We start from the raw sequence: 22,687 nt of genomic DNA on the forward strand, positions 1-22,687 counted from the left end.
CTTTTCCCCAACCTTACCGCGTGAAGGAATAAATTCCCTGTTAACGGTATTCTCTGCCTATTTGTCTCCTTGCTCACACCTACACTTCCCTACCTTTTCACACCACGGAGAGTTAAGTTGTAGCAGGGTGTTGCGTTCCCTCTTTCTAGAGGCGTGCGTAACAAACTACATTTATCATCACGCCTCCTATCAGTAACATTATCCTCATTATCAAGTCATGCTTCTCCATTTTCACACCCATGACAACAAGACCTCATTGGAATGCACTGACTTGAAGTCACTCTGGACAAGAGCGTCTGTTAAATGGCCAAAATGTTCCAACATTTAAAAAGAGCCACACCACTAGCCGGACATGTAATGCATGGAGGGAAAATGGTCAAGGACAAAGCACCCCAGAAAAAGAAGAAATTCCCCATAGAAATGTCTTTCATCCAGCCATCATTTCTACAGCATGTTTTATGAATGGATTGATCTATTGGGATGCATGGGTCTGTCCCAAATTGCACGTTTTTCCATTTATAGTGCACTACTTTTGACTAGACCCCTATAGGCCCGAATCAAAATTAGTGCACTATAAAGTGATTGGAAATAGGGTGCCATTTGGGACATTTCTATTTATTGAATCTCTTGTCAGATCAGTGCTAGTTCCCTCTGTCACCTTGGTGGTGATGATGAGTTGAACCCTGTGGAGTTGCTGTATGGCCTGGTTCTGCAGCTCGCTGACAGCCCACAGTGACGTCAACAGGTTCTACACAGAGATCTAACCCACGATACACGTCCCTCACACGGGCCTCTTTGTACAGTTCATAGATGTCCTACACAAACAGAGGGTAGATAGTGATGACATATAACTGATAGGTTCAACACTAAGGCATCTAGTTGTTTGCTAACACATAGGGCATAATGACAGAATATACTGCAGAAGAGATGGGGAGGGTGGTGTGTGTGTGTGTGTGTGTTGATGCGTTAGGTAGGTAGATGATGTCACCTTGACAAACCTCCTGAGCTCTGTGCCCATCTGGTCCATGTTTATCTCCCTCCACTTGGTCATTGTCCAGACCTCCACACTGCACTGCATAGATGAATATACACAAGTGAATGAATGGGGATGGGGAGCCTTAATAGGATCGTGTTGAAGGTACCAGCAACACACTGGTGTTATCCTAGAGAGAGAGAAGGGCTTCCACACCTCTGGTGTTATATTATGGTGTTATCCTAGAGAGAGAGGAGAGGGCTTCCACAGCTCTGGGGTTATATTATGGTGTTATCCTAGAGACAGAGAAGGGGGCTTCCACTGCTCTGGTGTTATATTATGGTATTATCCTAGAGAGAGAGGAGAAGGCTTCCACAGCTCTGGGGTTATATTATGGTATTATCCTAGAGAGAGAGGAGAGGGCTTCCAAAGCTCTGGTGTTATATTATGGTGTTATCCTAGAGAGAGAGGAAAGGGCTTCCACAGCTCTGGGGTTATATTATGGTATTATCCTAGAGAGAGAGGAGAGGGCTTCCACTGCTCTGGGGTTATATTATGGTGTTATCCTAGAGAGAGAGGAGAGGGCTTCCACAGCTCTGGGGTTATATTATGGTATTATCCTAGAGAGAGAGGAGAGGGCTTCCAAAGCTCTGGTGTTATATTATGGTATTATCCTAGAGAGAGAGGAGAGGGCTTCCACAGCTCTGGGGTTATATTATGGTATTATCCTAGAGAGAGAGGAGGGCTTCCACAGCTCTGGTGTTAAATTATGGTATTATCCTAGAGAGAGAGGAGAGGGCTTCCACAGCTCTGGGGTTATATTATGGTATTATCCTAGAGAGAGAGGAGAGGGCTTCCAAAGCTCTGGTGTTATATTATGGTGTTATCCTAGAGAGAGAGGAGAGGGCTTCCAAAGCTCTGGTGTTATATTATGGTGTTATCCTAGAGAGAGAGGAGAGGGCTTCCACAGCTCTGGAGTTATATTATGGTGTTATCCTAGAGAGAGAGGAGAGGGCTTCCACAGCTCTGGGGTTATATTATGGTATTATCCTAGAGAGAGAGGAGAGGGCTTCCACAGCTCTGGGGTTATATTATGGTGTTATCCTAGAGAGAGAGGAGAGGGCTTCCACAGCTCTGGGGTTATATTATGGTATTATCCTAGAGAGAGAGGAGAGGGCTTCCACAGCTCTGGAGTTATATTATGGTGTTATCCTAGAGAGAGAGGAGAGGGCTTCCAAAGCTCTGGTGTTATATTATGGTATTATCCTAGAGAGAGAGAGGAGAGGGCTTCCACAGCTCTGGAGTTATATTATGGTGTTATCCTAGAGAGAGAGGAGAGGGCTTCCACAGCTCTGGGGTTATATTATGGTGTTATCCTAGAGAGAGAGGAGAGGGCTTCCACAGCTCTGGTGTTATATTATGGTGTTATCCTAGAGAGAGAGGAGAGGGCTTCCACAGCTCTGGTGTTATATTATGGTATTATCCTAGAGAGAGAGGAGAGGGCTTCCACAGCTCTGGGGTTATATTATGGTGTTATCCTAGAGAGAGAGGAGAGGGCTTCCACAGCTCTGGTGTTATATTATGGTGTTATCCTAGAGAGAGAGGAGAGGGCTTCCACTGCTCTGGGGTTATATTATGGTGTTATCCTAGAGAGAGAGGAGGGCTTCCACAGCTCTGGTGTTATATTATGGTGTTATCCTAGAGAGAGAGGAGAGGGCTTCCACAGCTCTGGGGTTATATTATGGTGTTATCCTAGAGAGAGAGGAGAGGGCTTCCACAGCTCTGGGGTTATATTATGGTATTATCCTAGAGAGAGAGGAGAGGGCTTCCACAGCTCTGGTGTTATATTATGGTGTTATCCTAGAGAGAGAGGAGAGGGCTTCCACAGCTCTGGGGTTATATTATGGTATTATCCTAGAGAGAGAGGAGAGGGCTTCCACAGCTCTGGTGTTATATTATGGTGTTATCCTAGAGAGAGAGGAGAGGGCTTCCACAGCTCTGGAGTTATATTATGGTGTTATCCTAGAGAGAGAGGAGAGGGCTTCCACAGCTCTGGGGTTATATTATGGTGTTATCCTAGAGAGAGAGGAGAGGGCTTCCACAGCTCTGGAGTTATATTATGGTATTATCCTAGAGAGGAGAGGGCTTCCACAGCTCTGGTGTTATATTATGGTCTTATCCTAGAGAGAGAGGAGAGGGCTTCCACAGCTCTGGGGTTATATTATGGTATTATCCTAGAGAGAGAGGAGAGGGCTTCCACAGCTCTGGTGTTATATTATGGTATTATCCTAGAGAGAGAGAGAGAGAGAGAGGAGAGGGCTTCCACAGCTCTGGAGTTATATTATGGTATTATCCTAGAGAGAGAGGAGAGGGCTTCCACAGCTCTGGTGTTATATTATGGTATTATCCTAGAGAGAGAGAGAGAGGAGAGGGCTTCCACAGCTATGGGGTTATATTATGGTATTATCCTAGAGAGAGAGAGGAGAGGGCTTCCAGAGCTCTGGGTTATATTATGGTATTATCCTAGAGAGAGGAGAGGGCTTCCACAGCTCTGGTGTTATATTATGGTGTTATCCTAGAGAGAGGAGAGGGCTTCCACAGCTCTGGGGTTATATTATGGTATTATCCTAGAGAGAGAGGAGAGGGCTTCCACAGCTCTGGAGTTATATTATGGTGTTATCCTAGAGAGAGAGGAGAGGGCTTCCACAGCTCTGGGGTTATATTATGGTATTATCCTAGAGAGAGAGGAGAGGGCTTCCACAGCTCTGGAGTTATATTATGGTGTTATCCTAGAGAGAGAGGAGAGGGCTTCCACAGCTCTGGTGTTATATTATGGTGTTATCCTAGAGAGAGAGAAGAGGGCTTCCACAGCTCTGGAGTTATATTATGGTATTATCCTAGAGAGAGAGAGGAGAGGGCTTCCACAGCTCTGGGGTTATATTATGGTGTTATCCTAGAGAGAGAGAGGAGAGGGCTTCCACAGCTCTGGGTTATATTATGGTGTTATCCTAGAGAGAGAGGAGAGGGCTTCCACAGCTCTGGTGTTATATTATGGTATTATCCTAGAGAGAGAGGAGAGGGCTTCCACAGCTCTGGGGTTATATTATGGTATTATCCTAGAGAGAGAGGAGAGGGCTTCCACAGCTCTGGGGTTATATTATGGTGTTATCCTAGAGAGAGAGGAGAGGGCGTCCACAGCTCTGGTGTTATATTATGGTGTTATCCTAGAGAGAGAGGACAGGGCTTCCACAGCTCTGGAGTTATATTATGGTGTTATCCTAGAGAGAGAGGACAGGGCTTCCACAGCTCTGGGGTTATATTATGGTATTATCCTAGAGAGAGAGGAGAGGGCTTCCACAGCTCTGGGGTTATATTATGGTATTATCCTAGAGAGAGAGGAGAGGGCTTCCACAGCTCTGGGGTTATATTATGGTGTTATCCTAGAGAGAGAGGAGAGGGCTTCCACAGCTCTGAGGTTATATTATGGTATTATCCAGGTCAAACAGCCTGTCTCTGAGCACCTGTCTGTCCCTGACCGCCAGCAGGTGTCCCATCACCTCCAATAAGACACCATGGTCGCCCTCAGACACAGCCTGCCTCAGCCCCTCGTCTGTGGCCTGTACAAACTGCTCCAGCTCATCCAGACTGGGAGGGTAGGGGAACCATGGATGTAATGTTTAAAAAGTAGATAGTGTTGACTAAATTAGAGGTCAAGTCTTAAACAGTAAATAGCCTCTGAAGTGTGTGCAATGTTTTTCTCCTGATCATAGCTCTACCAATAAACAATGTTTTTCTCCTGATCATAGCTCCACCAATGAACAATGTTTTTCTCCTGATCATAGCTCCACCAATAAACAATGTTTTTCTCCTGATCATAGCTCTACCAATAAACAATGTTTTTCTCCTGATCATAGCTCTACCAATAAACAATGTTTTCTCCTGATCAGAAATCCACCAATAAACAATGTAGTTTTTTTTGGTTTGCTGTTATGATGTAAATGATTCTGCTGCTGAACCCAACCCCTCCTGACAACACACACTTGGAAGGAGCACACATTGAATTCTGCCTGATTAATGAAAAGACGTTCACCTGTCAGTGACGTATGTCATAAGATGTTCCTTGAACATCCAGCTCCACTTCTTAATGATGTTCAGAAGACTAATCTTGAATGACTTGATATCTACTCAACCATCCACCAAACACTCTAAAGTCCACCAGCTTCATAGTAATCAATCTGGAAAGTCAAGCAGAAACTGAATTAGAAATCACCTAATTTAGTGACAAATTTGAGTATTGCAATCTTTTAAAATGTCTTCTAGGATTGCAACATTCCTGTAGATCTCCCCAAATTCCCTGGTTTTCCAGAAATCTCTGTTGGAAAATTCCCAGAATAAACAGGAAATCAGGGAATCATCCAAAACGGATTACTGACAAAACAGGGAATTTTGAATAAAGTTACTGGAATTTTGCAACCCTAGTCTCTGTAGAGTTTTACAATGTCCTAAAGTGTAGTCAAACTTTCACATTGTGAGTCTGCTTGTGTAACAGTTTTGCTTCCGTCCCTCTCCTTGCCCCGAACCTCTGAGAGCCCTCTATCCATCCTGGCTGTAACGGTTGGGATGGGGAGGACCGTTTTTCCAAAGAACTGTCCCCTAACCATGGACAGACACCTTGTTCCTCGTGTTCTCTGAATGGCCAACCACGTCTTGTGACATCAAACGCGGCCACGTCTGATGGTTCTTCTCCTTGGACAGTAGTGGCACACACACACCTTGACAAACTAGATTAGTAAAAGTAGACCTTCTCTATCTGTTCATGTCTATGGTCTTCGGGATAAACACGCATGTACTGTAGTCATTGACTACATCTTAATACGATGACTACATGTGGATATTTTGTCACCTTGACCAAATAGAGAAGGCAAAATCTCTCTTGATATTTATTGGTCTTTGGTATAAACAAGCAGCGACAAATATTCCCTTTAATCTATCAATATAGGTCTAACCTTATTTCATGCTAGTTGTTTAATTATTTAACATAATTCAGGTCCAAATTATTTAGTGGACTGACTGATTGTAATATGGATTGGTGACTGGGTAAAAAAACACTTGATTACCTGTTCAACAGTGAATGACATGTGGAAGAGGAGGCTGGGAGACCGAGCCAAAAAGTACGTTTCCTGCAGTTTTCAGCAATGATGGACACAGCTCTCTTCTTGAGAACATAACATTATTTGTTTTTAGAAGCAGGTAAGGCCTAAAGATTGATTTATAAGAGTTAGAAATTACAGGCAGTAGCCATGACAATGTTCCACTGTATAAAATGTCTCCTTGCTCATAGACCCAAAACAATCATGTGTTTACAGCACTAATAACACATTCAAGTACTACAGTTACTAAGTAACCTGCCGGCCTTACCTCGGGGAGCACCAGTCGATGGTAGAGTAAAAAACAATACTTTGCTTTTCAAAGACACCTTTCAGAACTGTCTTACTATCCTCGACTGTAACACACTTCTTCTCCCAGGTTTCCTGCCTCACTTCCAAAATCCGACAAACGTTTGTTTTTATAAACTTTACTCTGTCATCCTCCTAAAAGGGAGGAACATTCTCCTCGACAGACATGTTTCTTCCTGACAATTCCTTGTCACTAAACTTCAAACTTGTGTCACTATATAGCGTTACTTCAATCCGGGGGAAAGTATGTAACAATTTCTCACTATTTGACGAACTAATCATGATTGACGTGAGAGGTATGCATGTTCTCCTGCGCCAGATTTTCCTTTGCCGTTAAATGTTAGTGGGCGGTGGAGCGTCTCGTTTCCTTGTATCTTGTATCTTCAAAGAGAAAACCACTCCTGGAAAAACAAATCTTCCCAAATTGCTCAGTAGTTGTAGGTCTTTTCAAACCATATTTAGGGTTGGGGAGTAACGGATTACATGTCATATGTTACATGTAAGAGATTACAAAAACGGTAACTGTATTCCGTTACGTTACCAGCAAAAATATTGTAATCAGATTACAGACACTTTTGAAAAAACGAGATTACTTCGAGGATTACTTTTAAATTCAGAAAAGATGTTTACGAAAAAAAATATTTGACACTGTTTTCTCAATGAAATTCAAATCAGCATCGAAAACAATCTCAAATTCAAGGTGGTTCCACTTGAGCGAGTCTGACCACAACTCAGAGACCACTATGATGACACACCAAATGTGTTTGATGGATCGCGGGAAAAGAGCAGCAATAGCCTTTTGTAGGCTACAGTCCAAGCTATGTCTTCTATTGGTGCGACTGCTGTCGGCATCCAAAGATTATCCAACTTGAATAAACGCTTGGAGGTAAGGATGACAGCAGTGCTGTAGTCTACAGCGATACGGATATCATTTATTGATATCTACATAGCGCGTTTGATGTTAATCCCACTGCTGCTCTCTCATTTAGCTATTTGCGCCTTACTGGTTGTGGATGGCTGTTCACAAATCTAAATGTGTATTTATCCCAATAATGGTTGAATTCAAGAAGTTTAGACTGGCTATCAATCATTGTTGTTGAAACTAGTGGACAGCCAGTGAAGAAATGCGCTCGTGCGGATCCCAGCCTATGGAATAAAAGTGGGGCTTTTATCAGTGGTGGAAAAAGTACTCAATTGTCATACTTGAGTAAAAGTAAAGATACCTTAATAGAAAATGACTCAAGTAAAAGTGAAAGTCACCCAGTAAAATACTACTTGAGTAAAAGTCACAATTTTCTTGTTTTTTTATTTATGTATAGTCAAGGGCACACTCCAACACATACTTTACAAATAAAGCATTTGTGTTTAGTGAGTCCACCAGATCAGAGGCAGTAGGGTTGACCAGGGATGTTCTCTTGACAAGTCTGTGAATTGGACCATTTCCCTGTGCTGCTAAGCATTCAAAATGTAATGAGTACTTTTGGGTGTCAGGGAAAATGTATGGAGTAAAAAGTACATAATTTTCTTTAGGAATGTAGTGAAGTAAAAGTAAAAGTTGTCAAAAATATAAATAGTAAAGTACAGACACTAAAAAAAACTACTTAAGTAAAAAATACTACATAAGGTACTACATAAGTACTTTACACCACTGGCTTATATTGCTCAATCTAATTAATGCTGATAAAAAATACATCCATAGGCCTAATGGACACATGCTCAAACTTGCACACTTTTGATAGACTTAAAGGGGCAATCTGAAGTTGCTACCTCAATTTTTGGACTTATAAATTATATATATATTAATGTAAAGATATAATTTCATCGTATTATTATTATATGTAGTAGAAAGCGATGGGTTAGAAAAAGCCTACATAACCAACCCATAAAGTCAAATGTAACATCCATATTTGGCCAGCTATGTAAACTTTAACATTTATGTATCCTGCAATAGATCATTCAATTGGTAACATACATTTTTGTCTTCTTCGAATGCCTCTTAAGGGGAAAGTAATCTAAAAGTAACTGAATGTAATCAGATTACGTTACTGAGTTTGGGTAATCCAAACCTTACTTTACTGATTACAATTTTGGACAGGTACAGTAATTAGTAACTGTAACAGATTACATTTAGAAAGTAACCTACAGTACCCAACCCTGACAATATTTTATAAGAATGACTAGTTGACTACAGAAAGACCATTGCAAATGTAAGTAGTGGAATAACCTAAATTGCAATCCAGGGTAATAAATTCACATGCATTGATGTAGAATTGTGTTTGGACAATATTCAACATGTAGATCAGACTGTTAAATGCAATACAATTGTATTGTATTGAACTGATGATCCCAACTGTAGGCCTAGGTGTTGTCCTTTGCGACTATGGGGCCCAGGGGGTGATCATCTCAATTTTAAGGGTTTGTGTGTACAATGCTGTCCAATGTCCATGGCAACAGACAGTCCTGTGACAGGGGCTGAACTCATCCCAGCCTTCTAAAGCCCTAACACTGGTCAGGGTAGATAAGGAGAGGAGCGGAGAAGTGTAATTTCACTAGCACGTGAGTGCAGAACTAGTAGACATGCATGTGGTGAGTCCATCCATATAGTAATTGTGCTGAAATTTAATATATTTAGATAAGGTTAGCAGCCCATAAGCCGATGCATTTCAGAGTTATATTGATGATCACTAAGGTTAATATAACCATATTGATTATCAATTTCCACAACACAAAGACAAATATACCCAAGAACCTTCACCCCTCATAATGCGATTATGAATCATGCAAACATGAAAATATGTTTTTGCCATTATCTCCAAATTCAGCACTCTCAATTATATAGTCCTGTATAAGAGGATGACAAATGTGGGAACTTGTCTTCTTGAATTCTTGAGATGTGGTCAATAATGCAATTACCTGCAAATAATGACAGCCATTTTGTAAAATTTGCCTACAGTTCCTTATTATTAACATTACTACTTCCAGATTACAGCAACCTGACCTATGTTGTGTTTCCTTTCTTGCACAGGCTACACCAGGGGAAGGAAACCCTGGTCCTGGAGTGCTGCAGACACTTCATGTGTTTGATTTAACCAACCTGGAAGACCAGGTGTGTTGAATTTAGACAATCACTGAACCTATCAGTTAGCTCAGTTGGTCAGGTGTGGTGCCTAGTTGGAACAAAATCCTGCAATACCTGTGGCACTGCATGAACAGGGTTGCCTAGCCCTGGGCTACAGAGTAGGCTACCTATTACCCCAGGGTTTTACTCGGTTCTACTCAACACGTGGTAGTGTTGAGTAGACCAACCCTCACCTTTGATGTAGGCTAGATAGCTAGAGTCAGACAGCATGTCTAGGATGCCCCCTGCTGGATATAGGCAGCCTACCAAGGGCGCATCGGCCTTTCACGCAGGTGTTCTTCTCCAGCGGGATAGATTGCCCATGACCTTGTTTTCTTTATGAGCTTTCTATTTACGTTTTGGGTGTTGAACAGTCTCGAGAATCAGGGGGCTTTGTCTCATGGGATTTAACTCGATTTTTAACCTCTTTTAAGTGACAAAACAGTTGAATCGCTAAAATTAATCACTGAAATCAAAGTAATTAAAATAATAACAAACTTTAGTGTAGTTGGAAGAAATGTGCTCTCCAAATGTCTGCAGAAAGATTGAAATAAAATTGGCCTATTCTTGATGAACGGCATGTCACCACGTCAGAAGGGAAATAAAAGCCTAGTTTTCTGACTCTCAAGACGATGATACGTTTGATTATGAAGAATTATGACGTTGCATTGGGTCGGTTAGCTATCATGTCCTGCAGAGGGCACTGCTTTGTCTCTTTTAGCAGACTTCTCTCAAGACAACGCAAGACTTTTTCATGCCTCTGAGTTCCCTTCGCATTATGCAACAGAGTGAAATACAACGGTGAGTTTTTAACATGTAATCCTGACAAGAACTGGCCTATTAGATCAGATTGTGCGATTTCAACATTGAGGAGGTGTGTTTTTCAGTAGCCTCGTCTATTTTTACAGCAATTAGGCAAACGTCTGTACGCCAGCAGTGCCACTAAAATGCAGTCAAATGTAGGCGAACCTTATACCATAATAAACTGCATCACTGTGTCATGTGTGAATTAATAAAGACAATGTCAGTGATGAAATGAATAGGGCCAACGGATAGGCCTACAACACAACACAAACATAGTTGTACGCTATTCCATCAGTCTGAAAGTGTAGCCTAACATGGTAACGGCTATGTGGCTGTCGGAAAGCCCATAGCTATCGATGGAAATAGTTCATCTTTACACGCACATGTTGTGTAACTTTAATGTAGAAATGTAGGATGTATTTTTAACTGCTAAAGAAGTGAATATCGTACAATTTGAACAGCATGAAGTCAATAGTCCTACTAACAACCTGAGCGAGTATTATTTATTAGTATAGACTAATGTTGGCGTATGTATTTGTTTATTTATTTCGGCTATTTATTTTATCATGGAATTCCTTACATACCCATATTATTATTATTATTAAATGGGTCTATAAAGACAACAACAAAAAAAGCAAGACATCTCGATAGATGTGAATGCAGATGTGAGCCCACATCAAACCTAATAGTCTAAAATCAACGAAGCATTTACTAAAAAATAATCCATATTGATAAACAAACAAACACGTATTTTCTTTTTATGCCGCTGGAATTGTGTTACAGCAGAGAGACTAGCATGTCAAATCCGGCCCCATGCAGGTTTCCCATGAGGCCACTGCTGTGTTATGTAAGCCCCCGAATGAACAAATTTGTTATCCCACACCCGAGGGCATCTGTTGATGGATACGCTGTCCTGGGGGACAGAGTAAAGCTCCAGTACAACAGCCGGCGCTTATCTTGAAAGGCTTGTTTTAAGTGTTCCTCTGTTAATATACAAAAGATTTAAGGACACCCATTACCTGACTATTGTCGTATAATCCCATGGTTTTGTGTTAAACGTGCACAGTTGATAGTTTGGACATATGTCTGCTGCTTAAATATCCAATTCAGCCGTTTTTATCTCAATATCAAAACATTTCTTGGTAATAATTAAGTACCTTACTGTGATTGTTTTCAATTAAAATGTTCAAAAATAAACAAAAAGAGCTTTCTCAAGCAATAATTTGCTAGGACTGTCTGAGTGGGAGGAGAAAACTGAAAATGATCTGTTATTGGCAGAGAGGTTTGGAACTTTCTTTATTATTGGTCTATTAACTAATTTACCACCTGGTGATGTCACCAGGCAGGCCAAAACTCCATTCCACCGAAACAGTTAGACATTTCAGGCGGTCTTTTCAAACAGCTCTTACACTAAAAGGCCATTATCATAATTTTCACAATTCAACAGTATTATTCCAACCTCATTGTGTGGAATAATATAAAACACTGGAAATCACTTTTTTGACTGCACTGGGCCTTCAAGGGTTTTAGTATTCATTTACAGGCTTTCAATATTTGATTTATTGCAGGTATATCCCACCAAACGATGTCAGCAAATTATAATGTAATCTTTAATCAAAATAAGCTAAATATATTAAAGCCATAATATTCTATAATTAGGACCTAACCAGTATATTGTCCGTTAATGTGAGTCACACAAAACAATTTTTCACTATTTAAATAGTCCAGAATATTGAAAGATACATGCATATCTTATTCGCTTAGAATTTCACATCACTCCATGTCGCTCTCTTTAAAAACATGAAATACTGAAAACTGTATCTCAAAACCCAAGAAAAAAGTGTGTGTATGTGTGTTTAAACAGCGAGACCAAAAACGTGGCAAAAATATTTGATCAAATGGAGCCATAAGTAATAGCCTAATATAATGTATTGTACAGCAACCCTTCCAAGACATGGCCTGCGGGTCCTGCACAGTGACCCATGGTAGCACTGTTAGTGCACAGGGGAGGGTTTGGTGTGTGTAGTGGGTGTGGAGGGGTGTGGAGAACTTAGACTAAGGGGAGTGGTGGGACACTGAGGGGAGGGGAGAGGAGGGGTGGGGTGGGACACTGAGGGGAGGGGAGAGGAGGGGTGGGGTGGGACACTGAGGGGAGGGGAGAGGAGGGGTGGGGTGGGACACTGAGGGGAGGGGAGTGGTGGGACACGGAGGGGAGGGGTGGGGTGGGACACTGAGGGGAGGGGAGAGGAGGGGTGGGGTGGGACACTGAGGGGAGGGGAGTGGTGGGACACGGAGGGGAGGGGAGGGGTGGGGTGGGACACTGAGGGGAGGGGAGAGGAGGGGTGGGGTGGGGTGGGACACTGAGGGGAGGGGAGAGGAGGGGTGGGGTGGGACACTGAGGGGAGGGAGAGGAGGGGTGGGGTGGGACACGGAGGGGAGAGGAGGGGTGGGGTGGGACACTGAGGGGAGAGGAGGGGTGGGACACTGAGGGGAGGGGAGGGGTGGGGTGGGACACTGAGGGAAGGGGAGAGGAGGGGTGGGGTGGGACACTGAGGGGAGAGGAGGGGAGGGGAGAGGAGGGGTGGGGTGGGACACTGAGGGGAGAGGAGGGGTGGGACACTGAGGGGAGGGGAGGGGTGGGGTGGGACACTGAGGGAAGGGGAGAGGAGGGGTGGGGTGGGACACTGAGGGGAGAGGAGGGGAGGGGAGAGGAGGGGTGGGGTGGGACACTGAGGGGAGAGGAGGGGTGGGGTGGGACACAGGGGAGAGGAGGGGTGGGACACTGAGGGAGAGGAGGGGTGGGGTGGGGTGGGACACTGAGGGGAGGGGAGGGGTGGGGTGGGACACTGAGGGGAGAGGAGGGGTGGGGTGGGACACTGAGGGGAGAGGGAGAGGAGGGGTGGGGTGGCGTAGGGGGCTGGGACCAGACTGTGGAGGAGACCTGTGGGGCCGGGACTGGGACTCCTGAGGATTCCCAGTCCACTTGTGTCTGAAGGGCTGGATGGTTTATTCCACTTAATCAGCATCCTCTGAGACTGGCACTACCCCTGTGGTCATAAGACCTGCATGGGGTCACTGTGGAGGAGTCCAAATGAAGTGAGGCCCACGGAGACAATGGCTCTGTCAATCAGACTTAACCTGACTTACTTGTGTGATTATTCACTCCATAAATGCAAATTAAATCTCTCCAGTGTTATTTTAGTATAACATACAGGACAATATTGGACCATAGGAAGAGTTATTTTAGTAGAACATACAGGACAATATTGGGCCGTAGGAAGAGTTATTTTAGTATAACATACAGGACAATATTGGGCCGTAGGTAAGTTATTTTACTGTAACATACAGGACAATATTGGGCCGTAGGTAAGTTATTTTAGTATAACATACAGGACAATATTGGGCCGTAGGTAAGTTATTTTACTGTAACATACAGGACGATATTGGGCCGTAGGAAGAGTTATTTTAGTATAACATACAGGACGATATTGGGCCGTAGGTAAGTTATTTTAGTATAACATACAGGACAATATTGGGCCGTAGGTAAGTTATTTTAGTATAACATACAGGACAATATTGGACCATAGGAAGAGTTATTTTAGTATAACATACAGGACAATATTGGACCATAGGAAGAGTTATTTTAGTATAACATACAGGACGATATTGGGCCATAGGTAAGTTATTTTAGTATAACATACAGGACAATATTGGGCCGTAGGTAAGTTATCTTACTGTAACATACAGGACAATATTGGGCCGTAGGAAGAGTTATTTTAGTATAACATACAGGACAATATTGGGCCGTAGGTAAGTTATTTTACTGTAACATACAGGACAATATTGGACCGTAGGTAAGTTATTTTACTGTAACATACAGGACAATATTGGGCCGTAGGTAAGTTATTTTAGTATAACATACAGGACAATATTGGACCATAGGAAGAGTTATTTTACTGTAACATACAGGACGATATTGGGCCGTAGGTAAGTTATTTTACTGTAACATACAGGAGAATATTGGGCCGTAGGTAAGTTATTTTAGTATAACATACAGGACAATATTGGGCCGTAGGTAAGTTATTTTAGTATAACATACAGGACAATATTGGACCATAGGAAGAGTTATTTTACTGTAACATACAGGACAATATTGGGCCGTAGGTAATTTATTTAACTGTAACATACAGGACAATATTGGGCCGTAGGTAAGTTATTTTACTGTAACATACAGGACAATATTGGGCCGTAGGTAAGTTATTTTACTGTAACATACAGGACAATATTGGACCATAGGAAGAGTTATTTTAGTATAACATACAGGACAATATTGGGCCGTAGGTAAGTTATTTTACTATAACATACAGGACAATATTGGACCATAGGAAGAGTTATTTTAGTATAACATACAGGACAATATTGGACCATAGGAAGAGTTATTTTAGTATAACATACAGGACAATATTAGGCCGTAGGTAAGTTATTTTACTGTAACATACAGGACAATATTGGGCCGTAGGTAAGTTATTTTACTGTAACATACAGGACGATATTGGGCCGTAGGAAGAGTTATTTTACCGTAACATACAGGACGATATTGGGCCGTAGGTAAGTTATTTTACTGTAACATACAGGACGATATTGGGCCGTAGGAAGAGTTATTATACCGTAACATACAGGACGATATTGGGCCGTAGGTAAGTTATTTTAGTATAACATACAGGACAATATTGGGCCGTAGGTAAGTTATTTTAGTATAACATACAGGACAATATTGGACCATAGGAAGAGTTATTTTAGTATAACATACAGGACAATATTGGACCATAGGAAGAGTTATTTTAGTATAACATACAGGACGATATTGGGCCATAGGTAAGTTATTTTAGTATAACATACAGGACAATATTGGGCCGTAGGTAAGTTATTTTACTGTAACATACAGGACAATATTGGACCGTAGGTAAGTTATTTTACTGTAACATACAGGACAATATTGGGCCGTAGGTAAGTTATTTTAGTATAACATACAGGACAATATTGGGCCGTAGGTAAGTTATTTTAGTATAACATACAGGACAATATTGGACCATAGGAAGAGTTATTTTACTGTAACATACAGGACGATATTGGGCCGTAGGTAAGTTATTTTACTGTAACATACAGGACAATATTGGGCCGTAGGTAAGTTATTTTAGTATAACATACAGGACAATATTGGGCCGTAGGTAAGTTATTTTAGTATAACATACAGGACAATATTGGACCATAGGAAGAGTTATTTTACTGTAACATACAGGACGATATTGGGCCGTAGGTAAGTTATTTTACTGTAACATACAGGAGAATATTGGGCCGTAGGTAAGTTATTTTAGTATAACATACAGGACAATATTGGGCCGTAGGTAAGTTATTTTAGTATAACATACAGGACAATATTGGACCATAGGAAGAGTTATTTTACTGTAACATACAGGACAATATTGGGCCGTAGGTAATTTATTTAACTGTAACATACAGGACAATATTGGGCCGTAGGTAAGTTATTTTACTGTAACATACAGGACAATATTGGGCCGTAGGTAAGTTATTTTACTGTAACATACAGGACAATATTGGACCATAGGAAGAGTTATTTTAGTATAACATACAGGACAATATTGGGCCGTAGGTAAGTTATTTTACTATAACATACAGGACAATATTGGACCATAGGAAGAGTTATTTTAGTATAACATACAGGACAATATTGGACCATAGGAAGAGTTATTTTAGTATAACATACAGGACAATATTAGGCCGTAGGTAAGTTATTTTACTGTAACATACAGGACAATATTGGGCCGTAGGTAAGTTATTTTACTGTAACATACAGGACGATATTGGGCCGTAGGAAGAGTTATTTTACCGTAACATACAGGACGATATTGGGCCGTAGGTAAGTTATTTTACTGTAACATACAGGACGATATTGGGCCGTAGGAAGAGTTATTATACCGTAACATACAGGACGATATTGGGCCGTAGGTAAGTTATTTTAGTATAACATACAGGACAATATTGGGCCGTAGGTAAGTTATTTTAGTATAACATACAGGACAATATTGGGCCGTAGGTAAGTTATTTTAGTATAACATACAGGACAATATTGGACCATAGGAAGAGTTATTTTACTGTAACATACAGGACGATATTGGGCCGTAGGTAAGTTATTTTACTGTAACATACAGGACAATATTGGGCCGTAGGTAAGTTATTTTAGTATAACATACAGGACAATATTGGGCCGTAGGTAAGTTATTTTAGTATAACATACAGGACAATATTGGACCATAGGAAGAGTTATTTTACTGTAACATACAGGACAATATTGGGCCGTAGGTAAGTTATTTTACTGTAACATACAGGACAATATTGGGCCGTAGGTAAGTTATTTTACTGTAACATACAGGACAATATTGGGCCGTAGGTAAGTTATTTTAGTATAACATACAGGACAATATTGGACCATATGAAGAGTTATTTTAGTATAACATACAGGACAATATTGGACCGTAGGAAGAGTTATTTTAGTATAACATACAGGACGATATTGGGCCGTAGGTAAGTTATTTTAGTATAACATACAGGACAATATTGGACCATAGGAAGAGTTATTTTACTGTAACATACAGGACAATATTGGACAATAGGAAGAGTTATTTTAGTATAACATACAGGACAATATTGGACCATAGGAAGAGTTATTTTACTGTAACATACAGGACAATATTGGGCCATAGGAAGAGTTATTTTAGTATAACATACAGGACAATATTGGGCCGTAGGTAAGTTATTTTACTGTAACATACAGGACAATATTGGGCCGTAGGTAAGTTATTTTACTGTAACATACAGGACAATATTGGGCCGTAGGTAAGTTATTTTAGTATAACATACAGGACAATATTGGGCCGTAGGTAAGTTATTTTACTGTAACATACAGGACAATATTGGACCGTAGGTAAGTTATTTTAGTATAACATACAGGACAATATTGGACCATAGGAAGAGTTATTTTAGTATAACATACAGGACAATATTGGGCCGTAGGTAAGTTATTTTACTGTAACATACAGGACAATATTGGGCCGTAGGTAAGTTATTTTACTGTAACATACAGGACAATATTGGGCCGTAGGTAAGTTATTTTACTGTAACATACAGGACAATATTGGACCATAGGAAGAGTTATTTTACTGTAACATACAGGACAATATTGGACCATAGGAAGAGTTATTTTAGTATAACATACAGGACAATATTGGACCATAGGAAGAGTTATTTTACTGTAACATACAGGACAATATTGGACCATAGGAAGAGTTATTTTAGTATAACATACAGGACAATATTGGACCATAGGAAGAGTTATTTTACTGTAACATACAGGACAATATTGGGCCATAGGAAGAGTTATTTTAGTATAACATACAGGACAATATTGGGCCGTAGGTAAGTTATTTTACTGTAACATACAGGACAATATTGGGCCGTAGGTAAGTTATTTTACTGTAACATACAGGACAATATTGGGCCGTAGGTGAGTTATTTTAGTATAACATACAGGACAATATTGGGCCGTAGGAAGAGTTATTTTACTGTAACATACAGGACAATATTGGACCGTAGGTAAGTTATTTTAGTATAACATACGGGACAATATTGGACCATAGGAAGAGTTATTTTAGTATAACATACAGGACAATATTGGGCCGTAGGTAAGTTATTTTACTGTAACATACAGGACGATATTGGACCATAGGTAAGTTATTTTAGTATAACATACAGGACAATATTGGACCATAGGAAGAGTTATTTTAGTATAACATACAGGACGATATTGGACCATAGGTAAGTTATTTTAGTATAACATACAGGACAATATTGGACCGTAGGAAGAGTTATTTTAGTATAACATACAGGACAATATTGGGCCGTAGGTAAGTTATTTTAGTATAACATACAGGACAATTTTGGACCATAGGAAGAGTTATTTTAGTATAACATATAGGACAATATTGGACCATAGGAAGAGTTATTTTAGTATAACATACAGGACAATATTGGACCATAGGAAGAGTTATTTTACTGTAACATACAGGACAATATTGGGCCCTAGGTAAGTTATTTTAGTATAACATACAAGACGATATTGGGCCGGAGGAAGAGTTATTTTAGTATAACATACAGGACAATATTGGGCCGTAGGAAGAGTTATTTTAGTATAACATACAGGACAATATTGGACCATAGGAAGAGTTATTTTAGTATAGCATACAGGACAATATTGGACCATAGGAAGAGTTATTTTAGTATAACATACAGGACAATATTGGACCATAGGAAGAGTTATTTTACTGTAACATACAGGACAATATTGGACCATAGGAAGATTTATTTTAGTATAACATACAGGACGATATTGGGCCGTAGGTAAGTTATTTTACTGTAACATACAGGACAATATTGGACCGTAGGTAAGTTATTTTACTGTAACATACAGGACAATATTGGGCCGTAGGTAAGTTATTTTACTGTAACATACAGGACAATATTGGACCATAGGAAGAGTTATTTTACTGTAACATACAGGACAATATTGGACCATAGGAAGAGTTATTTTACTGTAACATACAGGACAATATTGGACCATAGGAAGAGTTATTTTAGTATAACATACAGGACAATTTTGGACCATAGGAAGAGTTATTTTAGTATAACATACAGGACGATATTGGGCCGTAGGTAAGTTATTTTACTGTAACATACAGGACAATATTGGACCGTAGGTAAGTTATTTTACTGTAACATACAGGACAATATTGGGCCCTAGGTAAGTTATTTTAGTATAACATACAGGACGATATTGGGCCGGAGGAAGAGTTATTTTAGTATAACATACAGGACAATATTGGGCCGTAGGAAGAGTTATTTTAGTATAACATACAGGACAATATTGGACCATAGGAAGAGTTATTTTAGTATAACATACAGGACAATATTGGACCATAGGAAGAGTTATTTTAGTATAACATACAGGACAATATTGGACCATAGGAAGAGTTATTTTAGTATAACATACAGGACAATATTGGACCATAGGAAGAGTTATTTTACTGTAACATACAGGACAATATTGGACCATAGGAAGAGTTATTTTAGTATAACATACAGGACAATATTAGGCCGTAGGTAAGTTATTTTAGTATAACATACAGGACGATATTGGGCCGTAGGAAGAGTTATTTTAGTATAACATACAGGACAATTTTGGACCATAGGAAGAGTTATTTTAGTATAACATACAGGACGATATTGGGCCGTAGGTAAGTTATTTTACTGTAACATACAGGACAATATTGGACCGTAGGTAAGTTATTTTACTGTAACATACAGGACAATATTGGGCCGTAGGTAAGTTATTTTACTGTAACATACAGGACAATATTGGACCATAGGAAGAGTTATTTTACTGTAACATACAGGACAATATTGGACCATAGGAAGAGTTATTTTACTGTAACATACAGGACAATATTGGACCATAGGAAGAGTTATTTTAGTATAACATACAGGACAATTTTGGACCATAGGAAGAGTTATTTTAGTATAACATACAGGACGATATTGGGCCGTAGGTAAGTCATTTTACTGTAACATACAGGACAATATTGGACCGTAGGTAAGTTATTTTACTGTAACATACAGGACAATATTGGGCCGTAGGAAGAGTTATTTTAGTATAACATACAGGACAATATTGGACCATAGGAAGAGTTATTTTAGTATAACATACAGGACAATATTGGACCATAGGAAGAGTTATTTTAGTATAACATACAGGACAATATTGGACCATAGGAAGAGTTATTTTACTGTAACATACAGGACAATATTGGACCATAGGAAGAGTTATTTTAGTATAACATACAGGACAATTTTGGACCATAGGAAGAGTTATTTTAGTATAACATACAGGACGATATTGGGCCGTAGGTAAGTTATTTTACTGTAACATACAGGACAATATTGGACCGTAGGTAAGTTATTTTACTGTAACATACAGGACAATATTGGGCCCTAGGTAAGTTATTTTAGTATAACATACAGGACGATATTGGGCCGGAGGAAGAGTTATTTTAGTATAACATACAGGACAATATTGGGCCGTAGGAAGAGTTATTTTAGTATAACATACAGGACAATATTGGACCATAGGAAGAGTTATTTTAGTATAACATACAGGACAATATTGGACCATAGGAAGAGTTATTTTAGTATAACATACAGGACAATATTGGACCATAGGAAGAGTTATTTTAGTATAACATACAGGACAATATTGGACCATAGGAAGAGTTATTTTACTGTAACATACAGGACAATATTGGACCATAGGAAGAGTTATTTTAGTATAACATACAGGACAATATTAGGCCGTAGGTAAGTTATTTTAGTATAACATACAGGACGATATTGGGCCGTAGGAAGAGTTATTTTAGTATAACATACAGGACAATTTTGGACCATAGGAAGAGTTATTTTAGTATAACATACAGGACGATATTGGGCCGTAGGTAAGTTATTTTACTGTAACATACAGGACAATATTGGACCGTAGGTAAGTTATTTTACTGTAACATACAGGACAATATTGGGCCGTAGGTAAGTTATTTTACTGTAACATACAGGACAATATTGGACCATAGGAAGAGTTATTTTACTGTAACATACAGGACAATATTGGACCATAGGAAGAGTTATTTTACTGTAACATACAGGACAATATTGGACCATAGGAAGAGTTATTTTAGTATAACATACAGGACAATTTTGGACCATAGGAAGAGTTATTTTAGTATAACATACAGGACGATATTGGGCCGTAGGTAAGTTATTTTACTGTAACATACAGGACAATATTGGACCGTAGGTAAGTTATTTTACTGTAACATACAGGACAATATTGGGCCGTAGGAAGAGTTATTTTAGTATAACATACAGGACAATATTGGACCATAGGAAGAGTTATTTTAGTATAACATACAGGACAATATTGGACCATAGGAAGAGTTATTTTAGTATAACATACAGGACAATATTGGACCATAGGAAGAGTTATTTTACTGTAACATACAGGACAATATTGGACCATAGGAAGAGTTATTTTAGTATAACATACAGGACAATATTGGGCCGTAGGTAAGTTATTTTAGTATAACATACAGGACAATATTAGGCCGTAGGTAAGTTATTTTAGTATAACATACAGGACGATATTGGGCCGTAGGAAGAGTTATTTTAGTATAACATACAGGACAATTTTGGACCATAGGAAGAGTTATTTTAGTATAACATACAGGACGATATTGGGCCGTAGGTAAGTTATTTTACTGTAACATACAGGATAATATTGGACCGTAGGTAAGTTATTTTACTGTAACATACAGGACAATATTGGGCCGTAGGTAAGTTATTTTACTGTAACATACAGGACAATATTGGACCATAGGAAGAGTTATTTTACTGTAACATACAGGACAATATTGGACCATAGGAAGAGTTATTTTAGTATAACATACTGGACGATATTGGACCATAGGTAAGTTATTTTAGTATAACATACAGGACAATATTGGACCGTAGGAAGAGTTATTTTAGTATAACATACAGGACAATATTGGGCCGTAGGTAAGTTATTTTAGTATAACATACAGGACAATATTGGACCATAGGAAGAGTTATTTTAGTATAACATACAGGACAATATTGGACCATAGGAAGAGTTATTTTACTGTAACATACAGGACAATATTGGGCCGTAGGTAAGTTATTTTAGTATAACATACAGGACGATATTGGGCCGTAGGAAGAGTTATTTTAGTATAACATACAGGACAATATTGGGCCGTAGGAAGAGTTATTTTAGTATAACATACAGGACAATATTGGACCATAGGAAGAGTTATTTTACTGTAACATACAGGACAATATTGGACCATAGGAAGAGTTATTTTAGTATAACATACAGGACAATTTTGGACCATAGGAAGAGTTATTTTAGTATAACATACAGGACGATATTGGGCCGTAGGTAAGTTATTTTACTGTAACATACAGGACAATATTGGACCGTAGGTAAGTTATTTTACTGTAACATACAGGACAATATTGGGCCGTAGGTAAGTTATTTTACTGTAACATACAGGACAATATTGGACCATAGGAAGAGTTATTTTACTGTAACATACAGGACAATATTGGACCATAGGAAGAGTTATTTTAGTATAACAT

At 39.6% G+C, this 22,687-nt stretch overlaps 1 protein-coding gene across 1 annotated transcript; it reads right to left on the reverse strand.

The window, feature by feature from the left end:
- Positions 1-605: 605 nt before the first annotated feature.
- LOC115186239 (dynein heavy chain 11, axonemal-like) lies at positions 606-1,270 on the reverse strand. The gene is made up of 2 exons (XM_029745912.1): positions 989-1,270; positions 606-815 (listed from the first exon to the last, which is right to left on the reverse strand). The coding sequence occupies exons 1-2, from the start codon at positions 1,076-1,078 to the stop codon at positions 642-644; spliced, it is 264 nt and encodes an 87-aa protein (XP_029601772.1). The 5' UTR covers positions 1,079-1,270; the 3' UTR covers positions 606-641.
- Positions 1,271-22,687: the final 21,417 nt, after the last annotated feature.

Source organism: Salmo trutta, chromosome 3 (assembly GCF_901001165.1).
Source record: "Salmo trutta chromosome 3, fSalTru1.1, whole genome shotgun sequence".
Taxonomy (NCBI): Eukaryota; Metazoa; Chordata; class Actinopteri; order Salmoniformes; family Salmonidae; genus Salmo; species Salmo trutta.